This window comes from Myzus persicae, unplaced genomic scaffold (assembly GCF_001856785.1).
Source record: "Myzus persicae strain clone G006 unplaced genomic scaffold, MPER_G0061.0, whole genome shotgun sequence".
NCBI classification, from domain to species: domain Eukaryota; kingdom Metazoa; phylum Arthropoda; class Insecta; order Hemiptera; family Aphididae; genus Myzus; species Myzus persicae.
Genome location: NW_019101674.1, coordinates 565804 through 579558, shown reverse-complemented (window position 1 = coordinate 579558; position 13755 = coordinate 565804). Strand labels below are relative to the sequence as shown.

The window sequence follows — 13755 nt, the reverse complement described above, 5'->3', positions numbered from 1 at the left end:
AATGTCATAGGCTGCGGCAACAAAATTATATATTGCCTAAATATTGCCCCTTATTAAAGACAAATGAGCAGGTCCTTAGAAGAGCACTTAAGCTGTATAATTTATTCTATATGCTCACAATATAAATAATTTTCTTAAACAAAAGTTGTTACTTGTTAATTATTTGATTGGACTTAACAATAATTATACGTGTATATGGACAACTGTGCTTGTTGTATGTCGTACGATCACAAATTAAAATAGCTAATTTTAAGTAGTTTACTTTGTCTATAACTGGCAAATATTTTCATTAAAGTTAAACACAATCAGTTTTAATTTTTACTAAGTCAAAAATACTACTTTGTCTTAAAATAAACCTTTTAGTTAAAATTTTATCAACAGTCTACAAATAGTAAATGTTATAGAATAAATAAAAATTTAAGACAATAACCATTATCGTTATTTGTTGTCTGTAACAGATGTTACATAGTATTGCAATTTCATGGTTTGTTGTAATATTTTTTTCAATCGTAATTATACTAAAACTTAACTATTACATTTTTAAAAATTTATTTATTTTTTCATGGAACTTATATTACAAATTTAATTATAAACTCTAACTTGATGTTAATACATTTAATTATTACATATTTCTTTGACCTGACGAAGTTCAAAATGTGATGGATGAGCTGGTAGCGTTTTTTGTGACCATTCATTTACAAATAAATTTGTAACAGAACTTGCACACAACTGATCCAATTTAAGATTAAATGGAAGTAAAAGGTTATCCGGAGTGCCAAATAATTGTCGTAAACTATCTCTTGCTGCCATTTCATGAGCAATATCTACTGTTTCTCCAAAACCTATTTCCAAGAAAAAATTAATGAACACAAATAATTTGTGAATAGTCTAATTCATAATTTTCAAAGAAAAAAGCTAACTTACCAAGTCCAATCATTTTTTTATTATCTGGAGTATATAAACCTACTCTAAAGCATGCTAATATTGTATTCTTGCCAGAGCATCCAATAAGTCTAGGTTCAGGAGACTGAATACCATCTCTAGCTAAGATTTCTGATAACAGTTTAATAGGTTCTTCAGGTTCCCAAAACTGATGCAAGTCCTTATCAGCGATTTGTGTTATAATAAAATCACGCACAAATAATGCGGCTCGACTATCACCAGAACTTTCCATCAACGCAGCTGTTATTGATTTCAGTACATTAGATAAAGTAAGTTTTTCCACTGGAAATTCCTACACATATAACATAATAACCAATTATATATTTAAAATAATAATGTCTTAACATTGGTATTCATATTTTATACTAACAGCACAAAGAATCAATTCAGATGCACCAATATGGAATGAAACATGAGACAGTGTTTCAATACTTGTTAAATACTTGTGAATTCCTCTGAAATAACAAAGAAACAATTAAATAGTCTTCTACCAATACTTTTTAGACTTTTAGAATATACATACATGATTCCTTCTTCTGGTAATCTAGGTAAAACTGTACGCAAATAACGTTTAACTACGTCATCGATAAAATCTGAACCCTTGGACACTAATTCTTTATTATCAGATAAATTTAAAGTAGGCTGCTCTATACCAACATTCTTTTGTCTTTCTTCTTCACGAATAATATATGAACGTTCAGTTAATGCTTGTTGCAGCAAATTATTATTGAACTCTTCCCCTAAACGCTTACCGAATGCATAGATTTCAGTATCATAATTCCTAGATAAAGCAAATACAAATAAATACTATCAATTCTCTATACTTATAATAATAATTATTATAAAAGTCAATAATCAAAATATTTATTCTCACCATTCAAGGAATGTTTTACGATGAACTGGTTTTTCAGGGCCTTGACTATCTTTCCTGCGTTTCAATTCTCTCAATGTTGGACCTAACCATCTATGAAATGATTGTTCGCATTCTAGTCAATAAAAAAAATATTAATTTTACTGAAGGTAAAAGAAACTTTTAGGTATTGCAAGTTACAACATGTTAAAATATAGAAACACAAATTAATGATTGTAATTTTAAAAAATAGAATCACAAAATATTAAATCATGTGAAAAAGAAAGACAAAAATGAATTAAGTTACAGACAAAGTGACTGGCCTAATATAGTACTATGGAATACTGGAGTTCAAATAGATTTTATACATGATAATTATTATAATTTTTACCTATACTATCGTAGATCAAAGTCACCGTGAAGAGATGTCTAAATTAAACAACATAGTATTACAAAAGAAAAAATTCCTTTAAAAATGATCGAAATATGACATGTCCATTGAATATTTTAGCGACATTCAAAATTTAAAAATGGATACCAATATTTTATTAATTAATATTAAATGAACTTACTTTGGGTGGTTTTCAAAACTTTCAGAACACGGTTAGCTGTACGTAGAGTCAGCATATTTGTAAGATACTATACCGTAACTATCTATTTGATATTAAAAAAAAACATTCATTTTTAAGCTTAATTAAAATTTAAAATCGCACATTATTTTTTTCTAATTTTATTAGGTTTTAAAAATTGATAAGACATGTAATTTCGCTATCAGATTTCAAAGAATAATATAATAATCTCTTTGAATTTTTTTTCTTCATTAACCATGGTATACCCACAACAATTATCTAACTACTATCTATCATTCTTTTCTATATTTTGCTGGTTTATCACTTATCACTTATCACTTATCAGGAACACCAAATAAATATTATTTATTTTGAATTTTAGTAATTTTATTATTTTAGACATTTTTTTACTGTTACATGTTTTACTGTAAGTGTGAGTATGATATAAATTAGCTGTGCTTTTATAATTTTATTTATTTTAGTATTTATGATACCTAAAAAAAAAATTATTTATTTGTCATAGGTACCTACCTAAATTACCTAAGCAATATAATTTCTTTGGTTAATTTATATTACTATATTTATTTTAGTTAAAAACCAATATGGATGCAGCAAAAAAAAACAGAGCAAAACATTCTACCAAATACTTGAATCTAACTGATTTTGAACGTCTTGAAAGTCATATTGAATCTGAAGGCGATTTGTTGATAAAAAAATTATCTTCAAAACAAACTGATAAACATTTAACTCTAGAAAAGTAATATTTATTTTATACATTTTAATAATAAATTACAAATATTTAATTTTTGTTTTTCCTAATGATAACAAATAACAGAAAACAATTTTGTAAAATAAAAATTAGGTACTAAAATAAATTATTTTAATTTTTAGGCACTTAAGTCAAGAGCGTAATTTTATAACCAGCCATGAGTACATTTCCATTACTGAAATTACCAAAGGAGAAATTACACTGCCAGATTTTTGTACAAAAGTCAATGAAGCATCTTCCAATCAATTAAATTATAATTCTGACCAAAAACCTTCTTTAAAAGTTTCAGAGTAATAAGAATTATTTTTACAACATTTTAATCTTAAAGCTATTTCTTATCTTATTGTTACTTGTTTTTAGTTGTTTGAGTCGTCATGAACGGGAATTAGCATTATGTGTCAAACCTAATAGTACTGAAACTAAACTTTTAGCATTTGCATTATCATGTGAAGCAAATGAAACTCTTAAACAAAATGTACATCATATTGATCATCCAATCAATCATCTTGTTCAAATACACGATGAACAATTTTCTCATCTCAAAGCTTCGCCACTTAAAACTTCAAAAATGATTAGACGGAAACGAAGACAATTACTTCAATCTTATATAAAACCAATTGAGGTGATTTTATTTTGATATTTAAAACTAGATTAAGATCCTATGTTTTAGCTGTGTTACCATTTATACTCGTGTTATAATATATTATAATATAATGCAATTAATAATATCAATAAAATTACAATTAATACTTTTTTTTTGTATTAATATTATATTTTAAATTTAGATATCTGAAAAGCCAATAAAAAATTATACTAGGCCTAAATCTCTTTGGGATTTAAAAGAAGATTGTACAGCAAACTCTGGTTTAAAATTATATACATGCGAAGCATCTAAGCGTACCGAGCAGTGCATTGGTGTAATAGAAATGATAAATGAAAAAAATAAAATGAATGATTTATCAAGCTCTATTAATGGTCAGCGTTTTGTTGCTAGTGGTACCCCAGTTCCAATAAATGATTATACTAAAATGAATGAAGATCAATTGAAAACTTTACCTCATTTTAAAAATTATCAAAAAGGAATCCCATCAAAAGTAAATATTAAAATATTTTTTTAGAATTAATAAAAGTAGATGTGTTTAAGTTTATTATTTTTATATTTAGGTATTGTATGTGAAAAATATTGCCAAAAGTGTTTGTGAAAAACATTTGATATCTGTATTTGGTAAATACAAAGCATTGCAAAATTCTGACATAGTTTATAGATATATGAAAAAGGGAAAAATGAAGGGACAAGCTTTTATTGAATTTGAAAGTAATTATTATTTTCATAAATATTTACTTCTATAAGTTTATGTGTAACTATAAATTAAAGCAGAAGGTGTAATTTTATAATCATGGAGTTTAAAATTTAGATTGTAGAATATGGAACATAGTATAATAGTTCTATTGAAATAAAAAATATTTATTTTTATACACCATTGTGCTTAAAATAAAAACAAACTTTTAATTTACTAAAAATATTTAGAAATTGAAGTGGCAGAAAAAGCATTAGAAGAAAATCTTGGCCTTATACTTGAAGAGAAGCCATTAATTATTCAATTTGGGAATAAATGATTATTGTTGATAATTTAAGTTTGATTAAAGTATATTTACATTTGCAAGTTCTAGTTCATTTGAAAACATGTAAGTGTAAATAGTAACAAATAACAATAATTTAAGAAAACTATGCTTATGTTATTATTTTTTTTAAATGTATTGAATCATTAAAATTGTACACATTTTAGAAAATGTTAAAACACTTAATATGTCAGAGGTATTCTTAAAAAGTGTGCACTGTGCACAATAGGCTATTAAGATGGTGTGAGCGAATCCTAGAATTGTCCTATTGTTGGACTCAATCTATATTCTATAACAATTAAAATAATATGTAAATAACAATTTAATTTATCTATTAAATGTAAGCCAAAACAAATTGTTAGATATTATGAAAGAGTATGTTTGTTCAATAATATTGGGAGAAGTTAAGTAATCACAATTTTTTTGTATAATTATAGACACTACTACTGATTTGTCGAGCTCGGAACAAGTAGTATTTGTGTTAAGGTATGTCTATATGGGAAAAATCAAAGAAAGATTAATTGCTTTGGAAACTGACGATGATAGTTCAGGTAAAGGGATTTTTGATGTGTTTCAAAAAATAATGCAACAGTATAACATTAATTGGAAAGAATATTTATATGCACAATCGTATGATGGTGGTTAGACTTGAACAAGTTTATGTCTCGTCGACCATATTAGAAGCAAAAACATTTCTTTGTTGATTTCTAATTTTTTTGTAATTCATCCTTAAATAATAATGTTTTGTGTTTTGAGAATTATTTTCACAAATTTCTAGTACCCAAAGTGCTAGTTACAATTCACAGTAAATTATATACTTATCAAATTAATTTTTTACTAATTTTAATTAATATATTTTTTTTTTTGTGAACATGAATTGTTAAATTTGTCAAAAATTACTATTTCATAGCTTTTACTCAAATACTATGACAAATATTCAAATTTTGTGGACCCGGTGGCCGACCAGTTGTGGCATTTGTGTTAGTCATCAATGATGGTTAATGATTAGTATGAGTGTGTTTATATGCGGGTATACTGGACTAACTACTCATGCGGTAAAAGCGCTCCCATCTCCCATTTCAACAACCAAAAATAAAAAGCGCTATTTTTTTCTCAGAACACGCTCTACAGGCCAAACGTATACGAATCATTGATTACTATGTGTTTCGTTTGAAAGGGATAATTTTCTACTGCGCATTGGACTTATATTTTTAATTTTATTGCTTAAACCAGGCGTACTTCATGAAAATAACAAACACTTGAAAAAATTGGTCATATTAAAAATCGAACTACACATATGGTTTAGAAATAGAATTTGGGAAATCTAAATCCAATGCATAAGTGGTCGTGTCTTTCAAAAAAAAAAAACGATAGAAATCGGATCACTCTACGAGGCGTAAGAATTTTTCCTGTGAGTCATGTTTTTGAACATAAAACAGGTCACTTGCATGTCCCTTAAGTAGTAAAACAAGCAACTGCTGCTGTAATAATTTGAGAGGAAAATAGTATTTATTTATCTTTTATTTTGATAAGAAATGTTTAGGCTGTTTGCCAGTGTTCCGTATTGTCGTTTATAGTATTTGTACCAGTTAAAATATCCACAATAAATCTGAAATCCGTTCTGGCCACATAAACTACGACGCTGGTTTGTCATCGGTCAATCGACAAATATTTCCCTGATGTTCCCTTGATTGTTACAGCCATTTTATCGATAAGAATTATTTGACAATTGACCGATGTCCGATCAGTGCAATACTGACACTTAAGGTCCAAATTAAAATTGTATATTATTTAAATTTTAAAATAGATCATACCTATAAATGCAGTGTACTACTTCTTGTGGTGGGGTGGACTACAGCTCCGGGTCCCGACATAATTAGCCCCCCCCCCATATATTACTGTAATACAGTCATATACGTTTTATTTATTATCTTAAAAATAAATTGAATATAACAAAACAATATAGTATATACTATGAGTCAACAAAACTGAATTTATTATTTAGGTTAGAAAAGCTTGCCTAAAATTTGGCCCAGAGTCCTAAAATTCCTAAGTAGGGCTCTGCCTAAGTTACATGCAATATTTTCACGATAGTTCACTATATGTTTTTATTTATCTAGAGTTTGAATGATAATTCTAAAAATACATCTAAACTTCTGATGGACATTTAGAAATAATTTAATTAATTTTCTTCCCCCGTACGATAGGGGCTATATAAGGCGGCCTTAGATCTCGGAGAGCATCTGTGACAGCGTTGCTGCCAATTTCCCGGTAACTAGTATCCCTCATTTGATATTAATGTATTAGAGTAAAATCATCTTTTAATGCGACTTTTTGTTCGGAAAACACCGTGATCAATAAGGTTCTCCCAAAGTGGTTGTCGGAACCAGAAATCAGCACAAAGCGTTGAAAACCCCGAAATTTGGGGACATGTTGAAAGAAACTTTTGTCATCCGGAAATTTGATAGTTGGATAGTGGCCTAAAAAAAATTCAAATTCATTCATAAGTTTTAACGTTTATTACGTATTTACGTGTCTTACGCCGCTCTGCAGGTATTCTAACTTTTAAACTTCTAACCGACAGAAGTGTACAATATGTTGCCTATCTATAATGTGACGGGGTCATCATCACGATCAAAACAAATATCGTAAATGTGTATTCTTTATCACCCGTGCAACGTTTTCAGTATAAAGTTTGAAACATTTTCCCGGAACAAATTCGGCTCTGGTCCGATTCCGATAAAACATTTTCAACATTCTGTTTAGGATGAGGTAGAAACATGGTTCATTGCAGTGAAATTTCTTAGTTTATACGTTATCTACTAACATTTTTAGAAAAATAATTTTATTTAAATTACAATTTGTTATAATAATGAGAGACCGCATTTTCAAATTCTTGAGATTTTATACACTACTAGAAGAGTGTTCTGTGGTGATACAAACTGCTGTTTTTCAAATTCGAGCCTTCATTTGTTGTGTAAATATGAAATCATGGGAATTTTTAATGTACCTAGTTCAGAATACTAACAAGTTGTTTGGCAGTCATTAAATTGTTTACAATAAGAATAATAGTCCTTAACAATTCTTTAAAAAATATATAGAATTGGGGTAATAATAGTTTTAGTGTTTATTATATCAGTACCATTTTTAAAAACTAAAATTATTGATTAATATTAGCTATTATGATTTTCAAATTACCATTTCTAACCTATTTATTTATAGCCCATTATCGTGGTCCTATAATTATCCTTAGTACGAAAAATTAAATAACTCCAACTTAATCGTTTGAAATATAATTCTGATAGATCGAGGTTTTCAAAAAAAATTATCCTCTAAATACTTTACAGTACAAAAGAGCTTAAAAATGTGGTCTTTAAAATTTAAGTATAATGTTATACATATTATTTAAGAATTCCAAGTTTAGATACAGATGATGAATACTTTTTAACTTCCCTTCTAAATGGTACCTTCGAAGCTCCTATAATTTACTTGCTTAAATTGTATTCTAAGTCCCTACCTTTGGAATACGAAATCTAATCCAGTTGTATGTCCCACACCACTCTACTGTCTATGGTTACAATCATTCACTACCCAAAATGCTCCAAATAATCGAAATTTGTCCTAGTTGTTTTAGCTCCATTCTCTGGCCACTTAAATCATTTGTGCGTTTTTCTTATTATTGTATTATGTTTCTGTTGTTTAATTGTTATTGATTATACATATAAGTAGCTTTGTTAACTGCCGATTGGCCTAAAATGTATACAAATAAAATAAAATAAATAAATAGTGGCACGTCGTGAAAAAAAATATACGTTATGCTTCAAAATACATAAAAATATGATTATTTAGAACGAATCCTATTATAGGACACCTAAATACCGCTTACAGAATATTATGCGTATATAAGAATATAATATGTAGGTAGGTATCATACACGTATTATGATGTATACGCGCGAGTAGGTAATTTAAAAAAAAAACATTTCGTAAACGCGCGATGAAAGTTCAAACCTTCAGAGAGACGGTGTAAAAAAATGGTAAATGATACACGTCAATAGTACCTACTATCTAACAATAATAATGATAATAACGTGTGTAATATATAGTGTTTAAGTATATATCGCCAGCACGGCACCACCGGATCCTGCCCCGAAGGATCTATACGAATTATATGTCGAAATCGTGTTGCCAATATGTATGCGCGACTTATAACACGCCGCACACTACATATACATAAAAAATGTAAGCGTCGTGTAGCACATTATATATACCTACATGTATAGCTGGTAGGTGGTTGCGATAGGATTAATTTTCTATTTTTTATTATTATTATAGTTAGTAGTAGTAGTAGTATTACGTGTACACACATCATCTGCAAAAAAAAAAAAATCAAATAAACGAAAGTAGGTCCTCGCCTAATAATTTTTTATCACGACCCGTCGCTGGTTCGCAATACATTTGATCCGATTATTATATATTAGTTTATAAGACCGCTCGAGATTGTTTCGTATCGCACCTAGATAGGTATAAGGTGTAAGGTTTTTTCGTTTTGAGCGATCGATTTGAATAAATTTCGTTATATATAAACGGCTGAATCGATACGTTTTATACTTATATTTATTACGTTCGCCTATATATCTGTGTACATATTATTAAGTATGTACAATAGGTCGTAAGACCTATCGGGTAAATAATACATAGGTTGTGGAAAAAATTATTCGTGACATTCTTTAACCAAGGATTGCGATTTTAGTTATTTTAATGTAATTTATAATGAGCGACGGAAGTTCAAAGTTTAGGGATATTCGAGTGGTATTAAAAAACGAAAATACACTATTTATATCCCAACAGTTTGTAATGTCGCGAAAATAAAATAAATATAAATGTGGCTCCGGCTTATAATTATATTAAAATCTGATGTTGACTTTAAGTATCTCTATGATTCTCTACACTTATTCATGCTGGTGAATAATACCAGGGGCAAATATTAGAATTAGGGTATTACCTTCCTCCAGGTGTTTGGAGTGCTCTCGAGGTCGGGCATTCGAGAATTTGATCAAACGCACCGTATAATATAATTTTATGTGATATGTGCATATAATGTAATAATATGACGCAGTCAATAATAATATATTTTATATTAAATGGCTTTCCTGACTCGGGTTATGCTATAGAATTTTTAGGTGACACAAAATACTCGAATCAAAATAACAAAACACACTGATCGCGAGTCACAAGGAGTCCATGCAGTTGTCGCTCGCAGGATTCGGTATAAAGAGGTTTTTACTGTGTTGAGTGGTGCGCCTGCACTGTGTAAAGGATGACACGATTTGCTCCTAACCAGAGAGTGGTAGACGACTTCATCAAAAGGTTGTTTTGATGATCCGGGATTTCTCTTCGGCGCATATCATTGCAAATTCTTTTTTTACTTGTAAAAAAACTAAATACATAACGCAATCATTTAAAAATTATTTAGATTCAATTTAACATATTTTTAGTTCGTACCATGAACTTATTCAGACCGGTATAATAAAAATTGTACTTGTTGGGTTAAAACTCTTAAAAATGTAATTGAAGGTTCGTTATAAGTTTGTATAATAGCAGTAGATAAACATAACAGATTGTGACAAATTTTATAAAAATCTCAAACATTTTCAAATTGTCTTGAAGTTAAAAATTGTAACAAGTTAAATTTGTATACCAAAATATCGAAAAATTAAAACAAGAAATATTTACATAAACAGTTCATACTGTAACCAAAAACACACAGTTATTTTTATAGAACTTTTGAGTTTGAATTTGGCAAAACAATTTTTCAATAATTCTTTAAATGAGAATAACTATTTAAGTTATTTTATTGTAATTTAAAAATATTATTCGTGTGAAACTTTTGGAGTATTCAAGTGTATTATTTTATTGTATATACACACAATGAATTCAACATATTGCATTCGACCACGTATAATAACAATTATCTACTGCCGCCTGTTTGATGTTACGAAATAAAAATGCGCAAAAGTCCTAACACCCCATCAATTGAATTAGCTGAAGAACTTAATCTTCAATCCCTAGTGGATAGGCGGTTAAATAATGATATTTTTTTCATTTATAAATTATTAAATAACACAATTGATTGTCCGGAGCTCTTAGAATAAAATTCCATTAAATGCACCACTTCACACTCTCCGCTCTACAAAATTATACCTAAAAATTATACCTTTATGTGCAACCAAAAAAAACTATATAGTCATTATGCTCCCACTGATACAATTTCATTAAATGATAATTCCATTGAAAACTTGACTTTTTTTTTTGATCCACCAAGCTAGTTAAAAAATGTTTTAAGTAATCACTTAGGTATAATATTTTACTTATTGTAATTATATGTTTAACACTTATGTTCGAATGTGTCTCAATTTAATAAGTACTTAATCGAGATTATTATCTACAATTCTTACTTTGTGTTTCTGTATTTACTCTATGCCTATGTATCTGTACTCTTTGCCCTAAAGGGTGTTATTGTTAACTATTGTAAATTTTTCTCTTTACAATAAAATAATTATTATATAATAAATCTGTTTTTTTTTTTAATAGACTCACCGAGACAAGGACTTCATATATTTTATTTTTAAATGAATTACATTTTTGGTAAAAAAGTTTTATTTTTGGAACAATTGAAGATATCCATTTTGTAGAGTTTATTTTTCTGAAAATTTTGACCTTTTAACATTTTATTTTCATTAATTTCGTGATTTTTTATCACTTTTTTTAGTTTATAACTAAAGTATTTAACAGCAAAAAAACAGTTTTTATCCGGGTGCCGAGTCCCCGGTCTACGACTAATGGATATATCCTCACGGAACACCCTGTATAGTATAAGTATTTTATTTATTATTTATTTCGAAAAATATATCTGTAATAACAATTACAATAATTGATATCTATGACGTTATTTAAAATCAAAACGTTTAGAAATAAGATAATATGAACAAAACAAGTGAGTAAAATGTTTTTTTCAAGCAATTTTTATATTATAGTTAGTCATTATTAATGTACCTAAACCGTTAATTAAACAGTTTAATTACAACGAGTGTGTTGAGCTGCAAGTTTGCAACTACGTGTGTAAGACAGAGACAACAGAATTTGTTCCATCCACCTCGAGCCTTAAAAACGAATAACGCCCGATGTGTATGTAGTTTAATATGTAGGTACCTATCATTAATCAATGATTATATATATTATTTATGACCCATTAAAATATACCTATAATGACTCGGCTAGGTAGCGAGAGTGCCTATAGATCGCCTGAAAAAAATTCTTATGCTATACTTATAAATTGTAAAATAATTCTACACTAATAGTATGTACAAATGCGTGTAGGTAGGTATATTATGTATTAGAGTATTATTGTTTCAGATCGAACGTTTATTTCACAAAATAATTCAACTACTATTAATAATTAATATATGCGTACTGTGTAGTGAAGTAAACGCTTTTTAGAAGATTTTGTATTTGAAAAAAATTATATGCGTACAATATTTTATCATTCGAATCATTTCGTTTCAGTGACACCGACCAACCAGTGATATCAAATTGATTTACAACAATGACACATACATTTTTATTTTAGAGATCTTTTCCACCATTTTCATGTACAGATATTGAATACTAAACGAATATGGTCCACGCGCGGTATGCACGATGTACCGTCTATGTCATCTATTCCTAAGAGTGCACAAACTTCAATTTTAGTTGTTATATATTACAGAATTTAGTGTCGTGCCCCCTTATTTATTCAGACCCACTCCTAAAAAGTCAAGTAAATTATTCTGAATGTATAGTTTCTTTGTCTTGTTTCTTTTTTTTTTTGTATACTGGTTGCCCAATAATATATTCTAAAATTACATTTTATTTAGTGGCAATAATGGATAAAATACAGCCATGGGCTTAACTTTTAGGGCCCTAATAATGCAATTTTAGGTACTCAGGCACACCCGGCACCTCCATAATGTACTATAATGCATATTATATTACATCGGTTCCCAATCTTTTTATTTGTGCGAACCACAAATTTTATGAAAAAATCTTTGAGACCCACTAACAGCACACCTATATACATATATAAATATATATATATATATGTCAGTTGATAGAAATAATATAATTTAAAAACAATTGTTTATTAAGAAAAAACTCAATTCAACTCACAAGTTAAACAGTTTAATGTAATTTTTTACATTGCTTTACCCCCTGGTTCACAGCCGATGGGTTGGGGACGGCTGCTATATTATATTGTAGCATAAATATTTTTCTTCTGTCGTTGGTGATATCGAATGAGATTATAACACTATTTAGTAACAAAATCGATACAAAGAAAATTTCTATCGAGCATCATGTCAGTTCGGGAATACCTACTTCGTTTTGGAACATTGGAAATGCTTGAAAGTACAATAATATAATATAATATATAGTTGGAATCGGTGTCGATGGTCATCACGTTCATTGATTTACCATGATTGATTATATATCGTGAGACATGTAATCAATGATACTTTTCAATCTGCAGAACTACACTTGAATATGTTGTTTCGTCATAAATCCTGTTCACGCGAGTTTGCTTATAATTATATGACAATTGACAACCTACATATTAATATATTATACATGAATTGACTTATTTTTCCTTTTTTTAGCACAGAATGAACAAATTAAAGATTGTATACGTTCTTCTTAACGTATTATGCAAATCGCAAATAAAGTATCATTTAGCCGAGAATTTTTAAATTGTAATACAATTATATTTAATTTTATAAGCGATGTCGAAAACTCAGTACCTATTATAGGTTATCCGGGACGTTATTTTATAAATAGTCGTACAATAATTTAAATTTTAATAGTAAGTGAAACATTTTGACTCTTCAACGTTTGTCCAAACGTATATTTGTACATTTTTCCGATAAAAAAAAAATTATAAAATAATTGTAAAAATTAAATTTATTTTCAAAA

The 13755-nt window shown here is 28.5% G+C and overlaps 2 protein-coding genes across 5 annotated transcripts; one reads left to right on the top strand and one right to left on the bottom strand.

The window, feature by feature from the left end:
- Positions 1-532: 532 nt before the first annotated feature.
- LOC111030060 (39S ribosomal protein L44, mitochondrial) lies at positions 533-2536 on the bottom strand. The gene is made up of 6 exons (XM_022309376.1): positions 2365-2536; positions 1817-1928; positions 1466-1723; positions 1313-1397; positions 925-1234; positions 533-842 (listed from the first exon to the last, which is right to left on the bottom strand). Exons 1-6 carry the CDS (start codon positions 2417-2419, stop codon positions 616-618), a joined length of 1047 nt encoding a protein of 348 aa, XP_022165068.1. The 5' UTR covers positions 2420-2536; the 3' UTR covers positions 533-615.
- Positions 2537-2717: 181 nt separating this feature from the next.
- Positions 2718-5542, top strand: LOC111030067 (RNA-binding protein 41-like). Of its 4 annotated transcripts, XR_002604061.1 has the most exons (8): positions 2718-2884; positions 2952-3118; positions 3253-3420; positions 3491-3752; positions 3916-4224; positions 4295-4445; positions 4659-4816; positions 5188-5542. XR_002604061.1 is itself a non-coding variant. In XM_022309388.1 (7 exons), the coding sequence occupies exons 2-7, from the start codon at positions 2964-2966 to the stop codon at positions 4745-4747; spliced, it is 1134 nt and encodes a 377-aa protein (XP_022165080.1). In that variant the 5' UTR covers positions 2718-2884; positions 2952-2963; the 3' UTR covers positions 4748-5171. The 4 variants fall into 4 exon arrangements, 3 of the variants coding, with proteins under 3 accessions (XP_022165080.1, XP_022165082.1, XP_022165081.1); XM_022309388.1 differs by lacking the exon at positions 5188-5542 and having other exon boundaries at positions 4659-5171; XM_022309390.1 differs by lacking the exon at positions 5188-5542 and having other exon boundaries at positions 2735-2788; positions 4659-5171.
- The last annotated feature ends 8213 nt before the right edge of the window (positions 5543-13755 follow it).

Bases quoted from the DNA above. Each gene is read 5' to 3' on its own strand.
- LOC111030060 (XM_022309376.1), bottom strand. From the start codon at position 2,419: ATGCTGACTCTACGTACAGCTAACCGTGTTCTGAAAGTTTTGAAAACC. The intron at 1,929-2,364 runs GTAAGTTCATTT...TTTATTGACTAG, and splicing joins AGTTTTGAAAACCACCCAAA to AATGCGAACAATCATTTCAT. The intron at 843-924 runs GTAAGTTAGCTT...TCTTGGAAATAG, and splicing joins TAAAAAAATGATTGGACTTG to GTTTTGGAGAAACAGTAGAT.
- LOC111030067 (XM_022309388.1), top strand. From the start codon at position 2,964: ATGGATGCAGCAAAAAAAAACAGAGCAAAACATTCTACCAAATACTTG. The intron at 3,119-3,252 runs GTAATATTTATT...TTTAATTTTTAG, and splicing joins AAACATTTAACTCTAGAAAA to GCACTTAAGTCAAGAGCGTA. The intron at 4,446-4,658 runs GTAATTATTATT...AAAAATATTTAG, and splicing joins AGCTTTTATTGAATTTGAAA to AAATTGAAGTGGCAGAAAAA.